The sequence below is a fragment of the Oryzias melastigma genome, linkage group LG15 (assembly GCF_002922805.2).
Source record: "Oryzias melastigma strain HK-1 linkage group LG15, ASM292280v2, whole genome shotgun sequence".
NCBI classification, from domain to species: domain Eukaryota; kingdom Metazoa; phylum Chordata; class Actinopteri; order Beloniformes; family Adrianichthyidae; genus Oryzias; species Oryzias melastigma.
The window spans coordinates 22668459-22681598 of record NC_050526.1 but is presented as its reverse complement, the minus strand read 5'-3'; the positions used below and the strand labels follow the sequence as shown (position 1 = coordinate 22681598).

The window sequence follows — 13140 nt, the reverse complement described above, 5'->3', positions numbered from 1 at the left end:
AGCTAACTTTAGCAGTTTAACACCTCAGTATTTCTGTTGCACTTTCACTGCTGTTTGCAAAAAGGAGCATCAGATTTTTGCAGCTCATTCTTGATGTTTCAGGGTTTTTTCTGCATCGTTTTGCCACTGAGTCACCTTGAACATAAGTCTTAAAAAACAGTGTCACGTATTTGTTAATTTCACTTTTTTCTTTAAGCCACATGATCAAAGTAATAGCGTGTGTAGGATGTTTTTGCTTAAAGGCAGCATTTCATTTATAGATGGTTCTCCTTTGATCTTCAGTGACGGAGGGAACAGACTTCATGATTGGGAGAAAATTTCTATTTAAATTGTTCATTCTCCTGGTTCTTATTTGTAACGGTTTTAACCTCCTGAGTTTGTTTGTTGATCCTTCTGGCATCTTTACCTCTGTAGTTACCATTGGTTGAAAGAAACTATTCTTCTGGTAGATGTCTTTAAGATGCCGTTTTAAAGTTTTCTAACATGATAAAGTCCCACTCCAATCATCTTTTGATGTAAGATAAAAGTGTTTCCAGCGGTCTTTTAGTTAAGATTATGTTGTTTTTAATCAAAATAAAAAAAACACTGTCAATTTCTTGAACATGCTTTCTGCAGAGGAATAGTTAGAAATTTGCCTCTGAGTTGTGGGCGGAACTGTTGTCAGGAAGTAAGACTGCATTCATTTCCCATCATCCCTTCGTTTACACTCATGACACTCATGACCCCATACTAACATTATCGGTCCTAAAAAATTGTCGAGCAATATTAGAGCCATCCAGCCGAACAGTTTTGAGCCAGATGCCAGCTCAGTCGAGGAAAACAAAGATGGATCTAGTAGAATACATGTGGATGCATCAAAATGAAGCAGAGTATAGTGAGCTTGATGCCTCCTGATAGTTGTTTGTAAGCTTTTTCACACTGAGTTTTTCCACTGCTTCTGATTCATCATTATCTGAATATAGAAATACTCAGAAATGTAATTTAATCTTATTTTTCTGTATATGCATGTATGTCCTGTATATTCAGTCTATCATTGTGATCTGTTCTGTGATTATGATTTGCATTTCAAAATGAGACACCCATTCTTGTTAAATACATTGCTCCCACAAGTGCGACTTACACTCAAGTGCAAGTTTTTATATGATTTTTTTCTTGTTTACTATCCATTTTTTAGCTGTTGGGATTTATATTTTGAAAAATACTGTACTTGGGAGGAGGAGTCAAAAAAGAAGACATAATTTTGTGAAAGATCATCCAGAGACTTGTTGATGCTTGCTTTAAAAAATAAAGAAACTGCAGCTCCAATTGCACATCAATGTAAAGATATTTATATTTAATATTCAAACTCAGAAAAACTGCAACTTCTGCAAAGTTTGGTCTTCAACTAAAGTTTAGCATCTGCTAGACTGTGAGAGGACCCTAAGCAAGTGAATTTGGGGAAATTTTTGCTTACAAAATTTTGGATTAATTGTGCAAGTTTGCAAAAACAAAAGGTGAATGTCAACAATACCGAAAACAAACTTCAGTTATTCAATCAAGGGGCTGTCAGTGTAGTTACATCACAAAGGTGAACGCACTGCCACAACAGCAACAAAGAAAGAATAATTGCTGGTCGCCCTACAGAGACAAAGTGTCTGTGGTGGATGGCTCTTGTTGCTTTTTCACCTGAAGCAATCAAACACTTAACATCCACTTCACAAAAACTGCAGTTTATGATGTTCAAAAGAATTCAAAGAACCATTTACAAAAGATTTAAACCAAACATTTTCATTACACAACTAAGTAAACATATTTTAGAGTCCAAATGTAAACCAATCTGCTGTATATTCCTCAGCCTCTTTCTGTGTCACCCCCCTTACATTGGACCACAGTGGAAAAGGAACAATGACAGGGTCTACATCCGTTCGATCCACCAGGGAGCCTGATGATCAGAGGCACTAAAAGTCTGATGGGCCCCAGCTGGGACGGAGCTGTCGCATCCACTCAGCCACACGGCGTCATGAAGAGGGCAGACTTCGAACAGGAACAACCTTGAGAAGCTGTTCTGCTGACCTCCAGTGAACATCATAGACTGGAAGGAAGAGGGAGTGGAGGAGGTCAGGACATACAGGGGTTCTGTGGATGGGGACAGCAGAAGGATGGAGTGCAGCAGTGAGGGTGTGAAGCAATGCAAGCAGTGAGGAAAGGAAGTGAAGTTCAAGGGATATTTTTCTAAGGTGTTATGGTTAACATGCTCAGCTGCGTAAAATGTGGTTACCAGAAGAGTAAAAAGTCAGCTCTAAGAAGAAATGCATTGCTGCACTTGCAGAATAGTTTCTTTTCATATGTAAACTAAATCCGAGGACCAGCCCTTATTGTCAGGATTGTTGAAGTCCCACTCCAATCATCTTTTGATCTATTATAAAATTGTTCCCAGTAGTCTTTTATTTATATTTATATTGTTTTAAGTCAAAATAATAATAATGATAATTTTAAAAAAATCATTTTCTAGGACATAGTCTCTTTAGAGCTGTAGTAGTTCATCAGAAACCTGCCAACGAGTTGTGGGCGGGACTATTAACGGGTAGTTATTTAGATTTAAAGATAGAAAGTGACTATTCAAAAAAAAACTTTGGAAAAACTGTCAAAAGGATGTTAAACCCTGCCAATTACTTTATTTACTTCCAATACACACAACAAATCATTTTCATTTACTTCATAATAATACTTATTTAACCAAAATAGTTAATTCCTCTGATTGACAAATAGAGAAATGTAAGCACAGAAGGACCTCATCTGTCATGATTTCAGTGTCTAATGAGGCATTTACAACCTGATATAACTATTACAAATAACTAATCAGACAAATACTTCTTCCCTCTAAGAGAAATTTCATCCACATTTAAAAGAAAACACTGAAACTAATTTCTCTCTTCGTTGTTTGTAATTTCCCTTAGTGGTAATTGTCTTTTTTTTTTTGTTCATTCTGGATCAGCTTGATGTTTGGGTGTGCGGCTGAAACATTTTGTGTGTAAGCTGGATTGTTTGTGCCCTAGAGGAGGTTGTGTCACAGCTGTGAGTGATATGCCCCGTAGGAAGGGGAGCAGTACGGAGGGCAGCATACGCAGCATCCAGATTTAAAAAAAAAAAAAAAAAGACTTTTCCAAAAACAAATTTGCTAAACAGTTTTCTTTGATGGTATCCAGCAGACTTCATACTCATAATCTAAAGGCTACCACAGGAGGAAGACATTTAGAAGTCAAATGTTGTTGTTTTGTTCAGGGCCGGTGGTAGTAAGGTTATAATTCCTTTTGTTTTGGTGGGGATAAAACGTTTCTGTGTTTTGAGCTCGAAAAAGACCAAACTTGAGCTATTTTTTATTTAATATGTGCATTTGATCTAATCTTTTTAATGTCCACATCTACAAGGCTGATTGTTGAAGTAATAGAAATGGTGAAAACCTAAAAAATACTTTTCTTTCTTTTTTTTCTTAATTTTCTGGATATCTTTATGACAAGAAATACAGATACAATTTTTGATGACATAAGCTTGCAAACAAATTCAAGTGTTTCATCAACAACTTGGTGGCTGAGTTGAAGAGTTTCTTTCCTTAAGACCTAAAAAAGATCTTAATTTTGTTGTTAGATCATACCAATGATTAAACAATGAGCAAAGCCTCTGCTTAGTATATACCTTCAAGCATTTAGTTGGCTAATCAAATCACCAAATTGGGTTGATTGTGGTACATTTGTGCAGATCAAAAGCATATTACAATCTTCTGTAGAACAAATTATGTTTTTTGGCTTAAGATAAGCCTAAAATAAGCTTATAACTCATTTAATCTCAATTCAAATCTTCACATCATATCCATAAGTTATATGCAGTATATTACAGGAAGGATCTCTCTCCCCATTAAAGCTATAAGTCCTCTAAAGGTTGCTGCAGTTCATTGATTATTGCAGTTACTGAAAGACAGAATTCAGCATCAACAAGTGTCCTCTTGGATGGTAAGGGTTCTATTCTGTTCCATTTCATTCTCATTTTCTCCTGAAAAGGAATGTGATACTTGATGTTGAGCTTCTCCTCAGTCTCTTAACCAAACAGGCACCTCACACCTGTGTCTCCGTTGTGGTGACGAGAGCCGAGCACCATCCCGCTGGCGGCTCCACTGTTTTCCACCTGTTCCGTCTGCTTGTCTGTCTGCCAGTCAGCATGATGCCAGTCTCATTCCAACTCAATTTCCCCACATCTAAGCACCTTCTTTTTTTTTTTTAAATCGACACGTGCTTGTAAGCACACACCCAGTTGCGTACACGCACACGCGTGATCTCATCAGTTCCCACCTCCCGCTCTCCAAATCTGATTCCTCTCAGGGTTATTTATAGCTGTAGGGCCCACTCCACTGTGTGTGAGGCGTCCTGACCTGTGTGTCTGCCTAGCTTTGGGAAAAAGAAGCTCACAACAACACCTGAAAGTAATGTTCTCAGGTGTGAGACTGTGTGGCTCTCTGTTCCGTCTGTGGCAGATTTCTAGGAATCGCAACTATCGTTTGTTTACCAGTTGTGCGTTTCAAGAATCGTAGTGAAGGTTCTCATCTTCTGCTTTACTTTTACAAAAGATATAAAGCTTACTGAGTTTTACAAATCTATAAAATTAAAGTGCCACTCCTATTAGCTTTTAAAAAACATTCTCTGTGGTTTTATAATTATGCCGTTTTTAGCCAAAATAATTGTTTTAACATGACCTTTTAAAAGTCATAAAACCAATGTTCATATGTATTTACGAGCGTTAGCAGCATAGCTGACCGGCGACTACTGATGACATCATCAAGTGAGAGTAAAATCTGAATTCAAGACACTATTCTTCCATGTCCGTTAGGGTAAATGCTAGAGTTGGGAGAAGCCATGGGGTTAGGGGAAGAATTTGGAATTTGGATACTGCCTTGGTGTTGAGTAAGCCTACCCTTACTTCCCATCATCCATCTGTTAATACACTCTCCTGCTAGCTTACAGCTCCTCAACCCCCAACCTGACATTACCATTACAACAAAAATGTTAGCAATGTTGAAGCAGCTTTTTTTTTTTTTTTTGCAGATTCACCTTCATTTTAATGAAGAAATACTCCAAAATACAATTTTGAGCTTTATTTTCTTTATATATATGTATATACATGTGTGTCCTTCTTAATCAGAAAATTGCCACAAGAATATGTTAAATCACCATTTTCATTAATTGGTCTTTAATGTCCATTTTGTATTATTTTAAGAAACGCATAACATTTAAAAAAATGCACATTTTCATTGTGTTTTATATCTTATGCTGGTATTTTAAGTAAATTTATGAATACTTTAATCTCAACGGACAAACTATATAAATTGTTAGCCCTACTTAAAACTTATTTTTATATTGATAGACTTTTCCAGAATGGCGTGAAGCTAAACTTTGAAGAATAAAATAATACAATTTTGCTTAATATGCTTTACAATTAAAATATGTATTTAAATAGCTTTTTTCCCCAAACTATAAAAGTATTTTCTTTCATATTTTTGTTTGCCTAGCTCTGCTGCAGGCTGAATAGGAAATCGTGAACATTTGAATTATTCTCTAAAGTTATTTACAGTTTAATATCCTTTTGTGTGTCTATGAGAAGACCAACAACAGCGTTGATTCTTTGATCCGACTTTTCTTTGATTTTTCTGTTGGTCAGTCTGGAAAAAAAGAAAGTCTCTTGTACCTTCAGTACCTTTACTTTGAAATGGGATAACAAGAAAAAATATGTGAAATATTTATGCACTGAGAGGCAGTTCAAATTAAAATGCATGTGTTTCCATGTACAGAATGATGAATTATTTAAATCGTAGCCTGCATAGCCACAATAATCAGGTTTATCATGTAGTGAAACAAGAAAACAGGTGTGTGAAGCATATACTGCTGGAGTTTTAGTGTGTATTTTGATCAGAATTCAATGTATGATAGTGCATTACTAGATAAAAGAGCTCATCTCTTTTCTTACCCAGAACTGGGCTGGGTTAGAAGGGAGGGGAGCATTGTGTGTGTGTCTTAATGCAAACCCAGACCTAAAGAATTGATGCTGTGTCCATGGCGACAGCCTCGCTGTCTGTCTCACTGTCTGTTTCACTCCGGCTCGCTCCCTTTGGTGACAGTTGACGGGTTTAACATAATGGAGCATTTGGCTGAGTCTTGTAGTGGGAGGAAATCGTGGCTTTCACTCTTCTTTTCTCCTTTCCGGCTGCACTTTTATTCCCCATGTGACACCCCAAAAAACACGTTCACGTGTGAAGCTTCCGGATCTCCACCGTTGCTCGTGCATGGTTATGTTTACCGGATCACCCAACAGCCTGTTCACCCTGAGTGACTTTGCAGTGTTATGCATCTGCAGTACAGGAAAATGTGTCCTTCGCTTTAGATGGGATCACAGTGTGCCGTGTCGAGTTTTGTGTCATTGTTCCAAATTGTCCGTTCCATTGACATTTTACCAGAGAAACTACGATCCTTGTAACACTTTTAACCAACAAAAAGTAGTTACATAAACAAATAATAATCTTTTGTGTCATCAGTGCCTTAAGTTGTTTTGATGTGATTTATGTTCATTAATAAAACAGACATTAACTACAAATGTTAAGTTGTGGCAAAATCGGTGATACAAAGCTTCTAGTAATCTGTATTCAGTCCACACATACCACATGAGCTGATGAAATTCTGTTAAAATTATTACAAAACTGCTCCAAGATTTCATCACATTAGTTAGTATGTAAATCACACTTGAAAGAAACATGGCATTAAACTTGAATCTGCATTTGAGTATACAACTGTTAGTATGAATTTCAGAGAATAAATATTTAAATCTACACTGACCCCTACTGGAAGTTATTTGAAGTTACATGTCTGATTAGACAGCTGGTTAAAGAGCGGTTTGTTTACATCTGAAGTCACATATATACGTGTTTTTTCATCTTTTATATCATTCTATTATTATTCTCTCTTTACAGCATGTTGCTGTGAGTCTCCCCCAAACACAACCTTCTTCCTCATTCTCTTTATTCCTTCCCGGAAGGTTTTTTGCCACCCAGCACCTGCTCACTTTCACTGTCAAATTCAAAACTCGCTCTACTTTTGATTCACGGCATAAATAAAACATTTTTTTCCTTTTTTAACTTGCACACAATTGATTATTTTTCTGTAGTACTCTTTCTCCATCCAGCTGTACTGACAGTATACGATGCTGTTCTTGGTGTTTGCATGCTGAGCTGCATGTCGAGTGTCCTAAAGCATTGTGTGTTGCCACGAGGCAGAACTACGACAACAACTCTCATTTGGATGAGGCCCGTGCAGACATAAAAGAACAGGCTTTATTTTGGACCTGTTGATAGGCGGCTGTTTTGTAAACCTCTTCGCCAACATCATGAAGGACAACAAAGCGCACCTTATTAAAGCAGGTGATGCATGACCGCAGGTGTTTGTCCACGCTGGTGGGCGTGAAACATGGAGCAAACTGTCATGTTTGATTACACCCACTGAGGGAGAAGATGCCTGACTAGGGGGGGGATAAAGCTGTCTCATAACTCAAAGTCGGGCTTTTGCCGATGATCTGGCTCAATCAAAAAATGTGGACTTTTCAGCCACTGGTCATCCTGAGCGGCCCGGAGGGGGGAAGCGGAGGCTTATACGCTCTCGCTATCATGTCAATCATTCCATTGTCCTATTGGTTGTTTAGGAAAAAGGGTGAGTTGGATTTTCTTTAAAATATTGTGAAACATGTGAGACATCAATAACTAGATGAGCTGGCAGATTATTGACTATTTTGGGGGAATTTGAGGATCTTTGGAACTTTGGATTTTAAGATTTTGTATTGTTTGAGCTTAATTTACAATTATATATATCCTGCTGAATCTCTTACTGAGTGGTTGGTTTTTTTAATTCTAGTTGGAGATTTCTAACTATAATACTACAGTGCTGTTGAAGTCATTACTTCTTACTGAGTTTGTGTCAGTTTGTGTAAACATAACCAAAAAGGAAGTACAACTACATATGATTAAATACTAAAAGAAGAATAACTTTTGTCCTAAATGTGATTACGTTTATCAAATCAAGTCTTCATATTGTTTGACTTGTGTACCCCTCGTGTCCACTAGATGTCCCCGTGTAGCTTGAAATCTGAAGCGCCTCTTAGTTTTTTTTTTAATCAAAACATGTCTTTTCTAATATCTCACAGATTATTGATCATCCTTGTTTGGCTCATGATACGACACTAAAAGGGGAATGAGTTGGTGGAGTTACTTTCTTATTTCTTTAAAATGTTTTTTTTTAATCCCATGCGGCTCTAAATGATGCAAAAGCCTCAGATGAAAGTGTTGTTTGTGATGTTGCGAGATAAAATGTGATTTTTGCAAACATAAAAGCTGGAGGTCCTCCACCCTCCCATAAGCCGACTGCTGTTTGTCCTTTTTGTGTGCAAGTTAGTGGCCAGTTAAGCCTTTTTGAAGCAGAAAGGCAGCAATCAAAGTCTTCAAAAACACCCCGTTTAAATGAGATAATACAGAGCTAAAAGTCTTTAAAGCAAAATACTTTTAAAGCAGCTTGTATTTCATTAAATTTAATCCTAATTTGATTTTATGTCTTTTTTCAAGTAATATATTTTCAGAAAACTTTTTAAAAACCCATTTTGATTTCTTCAAACCACAGCTCCTCAATGAAAACTCATTGATCCCCTGGTTGGACTCTGTAAAGTTATTCGATGCAACATGAAGCGAAACAACAAAATTATGAACGCTCCTCCCCACAGGTGACACCTGTCCAGTGATCACATCCTCTGTAGAACATTTAGCAGCAATGAGCTTTTTAAAAAACACACAAACTACTGGGGTAAAGTCTGTGTCCTGCTTATAAATCTGACATTTTTTAATATTTTACCATTTAAAAATTAAAGTACAAGTGCCCTTTAAAAACTCATTTGTTGTAAATATCTTAGACAGGTATAACAAACAAAAAGCAAGTGTAAAAAGTGAATGTCAGTGTCATTTTTTTAAATTGCTCTTTTAGATTATTACTGATTTTTTTTCAATCCAAATTAAAGTGTTATACAGTACTTGTAAATAGTATATTTATCCTATGATGCCAAACTCTTTAAAAATCACATTCAAGTTTTTTAGCGTATCTCGTCAATGGTTACCAAAGCGTCATCTATGTGCACACATGATTTAGCAGAGATTTTTATGCCCGTCCTTCTGACACAGCCCAATTTTTTTTATTTTATTTTTTGATCTGGGCTGGGGACCCGCAAAGGAAGACCCACACTTGGGCTTCCTTGTGGCTACATAGTTAAGCAGTACCATCCAGCCAAATGAGCCGTCCAACCGCTGGACATAGAATAAGCTAGAAAAAAGATTTAGGTAATAATTCCAGCACTGCAAATTACTAATATTTCCTGTTAGTAGACTTTAATGCTGCAGAACCCAAAAAAACATTTTTTTTCCGAGCTTCCAAAAAATTTGACGATTTGTTTGTGCATTTTAGGTAACATCAATCACTGTGGAAAATAAAATCAAAACAACTAAAATAATAATTAAAAATAAAGAAAACATGAATATAAAAAAAAATTAAAAATTCAATGAAAAACAATGGCTTAAGTTGACCCAGTGTGTATAAACATTAGTGGTTCTCTTAAGTGCTTTCTAATGTAATTTGGGTTAAAATTTATCTTTGATGAAAAGATAATATAAATGATGCTTAATAGATATGTAATTTCCTCATGTATTGTGTTATGAACAAAAGAAAATCAAGAAAAAAAACATGTTTTCCAACACTTCCTTTTCAGAGCAATATTTCTGTGGAATTTTCTCATAAATGCTCTGCAAGTTTATAGCATTTTCCTCTAGAGAAAGAGGAGGAAGTAGGTGAGAGAAAAGTGCAGGAGCAGAGGACACATCTGCAGCTCCACTTGTATGAATGACAGTCAAATGAAGAGAAGATTACCTTCAATAGACGGAGGGCAGGAGCTGGAGCATAATGAAGAGCAGATACCCTTTTGGCCTTTGCACAGAGCAGTTTGACCTCAACGACGCTCCAGTTTGCCCTTTATCTGCTTCATCATGTTCTGCTTTGGTCTTTTCTTACTCCTCCTGCTTTCTCCTGCCACTCCATCTCACACAACACTCCTTTCTTCACTCCACCTATCTACTCAAATGACTAATTCTCCAATAAGTAAGTGGGTAGATAAAACCTCTCCAACAAACAGGCCGGGCTCAGATTTCTTGTGCTCTGTCCATTGGAAAATTATGGTTCAATAAGGCTCTGTTTATGTTTATCCTGTCTGCAATGAGAGCCTTTCTGCAGCACTCAACCGAAACCTCTATAGAGTTAGGATGAGCTATTGTGATGAGATGTTTTTTGTTTTTTTGTTTGTGAAAAGACAAGGTTGTGGTTCATAAAGGTTTCCTGTCTGGGCTGTGTTAAATTGTAAACAACATGGTTAAAATCCTGTTTATTGACTCTTCTGCATCTTTTAAAGGCTGCAATGAAGCCAGCCACTTTAATGGCAGGTTAGAAAAAGCATCAGTAATGTTAGAAAGATAAATGTCAGTCGTAAAACGTCCGGAAGTCTCCACCAAGATAGAAAAGGAAACGCATCAGGTCAGCAAGACAAATAGGGAATGCACTTTTTTTTTTTTTTTTTCAAGCAAGTTATTTTTACTGCTGAGGGCAAGACGATATCCTCACAGGGAGTCAGAGGGGGGGGCCACAAGATCACATGGAAACATCTTGAACAGATCCTGATGGAGATTTGGCCAGACCAAACTCCCATGACTGACAGGAGGAACAGGAGCTAACAGGGTATCTAACTTAAAGGGAATAAAAATTAAATTGAATAATCTCATTAATTCCTTTTTATCTAATTTATTTTTTAGCAGAAAGCCACGGTCAAAAAAAATGTATTTTTTTTTTAATTACAACCTTAAATTAAAATTTACAAGAAAAATGACGTAAATTTAGGAGATTTAAGTGAGTAAATCACTTTTTATTGTCTTTTTCCCCCAATAAAGGCGCTGCTATATTTATTTTGCAGGATTGTGAGACACCCCTGTAAACTGTTAAAATATTGTTTAGCTCTTAACAGGTTTTTTTAACAATACCCAACCATCTATAAACTTTGTTAGCTACTTAAGAAAAATATTTTAGCTTTTCAGTCTGCATATTGCACTCGAAACGAAATAAAAAAAAGTTTAAAAAGTTTAAAAAATTGTTGAATTTTTTTAAAAAGTGTCACTATTTTTAGTGGTGTTGTTCTAATTGAAAAATGTTGCTTAATTTTTTCAAGTGTTCCATGTTTCCAACAATAAGTGTCTATATTAACCTTTCAAAATTAAAATGTGGTCTGTTTGTATTTGAAAATATTACTCTTCCACAAAGCCAGCATCTAACGATAAGCCAGTTTTTTTAGTAAAACTATTACATTTAACCTTAATTTAACCTGCTACTTGCATCCATTACATAATTTTAGTTTTTTGTCCTATTTTTAATCAATGTATGGTGTCACAACTTAGCCAAAATCTGTGTTGTTTCCTTGCTATGGCAAGAGGAAGTTATTATTTTTGAAAAAATACATAGCAATAACTCATCCAAAAAAAAAAAAAAAGATTTATGTATCAAATTTTAGTCCTTTAATTTGTAATGGCCTTGTAAAGTCTTCTTATTCTCCATATAAAATGTTGCAGCTCTGGGTAGTTCTGATGATCAACATTTTTTTAGAAAAGTGACAGTATTTAATGTTAAATAACAAAATTTTGTGGCTTCAGGTGAATCAGTTTTAATTGATACCTTTCGGTTTCCATGGTAACAAGTTGATGCAAATCAATCAAGGTAATGCTAAACGGATAGAAGACATGTCTGCTTCTTTCAGCACCCCCTGTCTCTTGTGTGTGTGTTTGACTTTGGCCCATTGTCTCTGCAGTTTCTCCCTCCCTCTCATTTTCTCAGGCTCTCCCTCTTCTTTTTATCAGCTAGCTCGCTCACTCACTCTCTCTCTCTTTCCCTCTCACAACATTTGCTTCCTGACAAGCGCTGCCAAAGGACTAGCAGGCGCTTCACATCCCCAGATTCCTTCAGTCGACATGCAGCTGGAAGACAAAAGAGGCGAGCGAGCAGACGAAAAGTTCAAACTGTGGCTCAGGTGTTGGTTTGGAGCTCTGCCTTACAGCCTGTAGCTTCAGCAGAAATTACTTCTGATCAGACTGTGATTCAACATTTTTTTTTTTTTTTGTCAGAGTTTGATAAACTTTTGATGTTTCTCTACTGAAAATCCTACAATTAAGTGTGGAAAGAAGGGGAAGACAACTTCATTTGAAAGTTTAGGAAATATACAAACTTCTCAGGTAGGTGCAGTAATATTTTTGGCCTGACAGGCCAGCCACATCTGGCTTGGTGGAATAGTCCTGGGCGATGACACACATCAACAAACCAAGATGCTAAGTCTGGACGGCTTGGAGATAATCGCCGTGTTGGTGGTCATGGCCCTCTTCATCAAAGTCTTGGAGCAGTTTGGAATGTTCGAGCCTGTTGGTGGGGAAGGTAATGCTTCTGGCTTGTAATGGATTAGTTACAATAAGCAAAAGTTAGTTATTTTTTAAACTGCGATACTGAGCGCATGAAAGATAACTTTGATTGCCCTTTACCTCAGTGAGCTGCAGTTTTTCTCAGGGTTTGGGTTACCTGTGAGCCGGGCTACACACTCCTACCAAATCTGCTTCCAAACTCACACAAAGTAACTTTAGCTGTGTGTGGCTTCTCTCTGCCCCCAGGGCGCGAGCTTTTACCTTTCAATCGATACCACTATGGACAGAGTGGATTGGAGTGCTCTGTGAAGGCACTTGTTTCACTGGGGAAGCGTCAGCCTTACTGTTAGTACTTACATTAGCCTAAAGCCTTTATAGGGGGCTGCTTAAAATAGGAAATTTGGCTTTGATTCAGATTTAGAGTCGACATGTATTGTGGTTAAGAGGGTGTATATTACTGTGGTGAACTTGATTCAGATGAATTCCGATTTACAGTCGATTAGTTTCTGGCTAAGCAACTCTTATCTTTACACTGGAAGTGGCAGGATCTTTAAAGCCCCGCTCTGGTGATCCTTTGTGGTAATTTAAGTGTT

The 13140-nt window shown here is 36.9% G+C and overlaps 1 protein-coding gene across 8 annotated transcripts in view; it reads left to right on the top strand.

Annotated features, from left to right (window-relative positions):
• Nucleotides 1-13140, top strand: part of LOC112161710 (Kv channel-interacting protein 2) — a 102616-nt gene that overhangs the window by 63459 nt on the left and 26017 nt on the right. Inside the window, exon 1 of one of the 8 annotated variants that reach the window (XM_024297087.2) lies at nucleotides 7505-12563. The exons of the other annotated variants lie outside the window; for them this stretch is intronic. Within the exon in view, the coding sequence (XP_024152855.1) occupies nucleotides 12458-12563 (106 nt within the window). The 5' untranslated portion in view covers nucleotides 7505-12457. Of the gene's footprint in view, nucleotides 1-7504; nucleotides 12564-13140 lie in introns of those variants that run through there. 8 annotated transcript variants of the gene reach the window in all.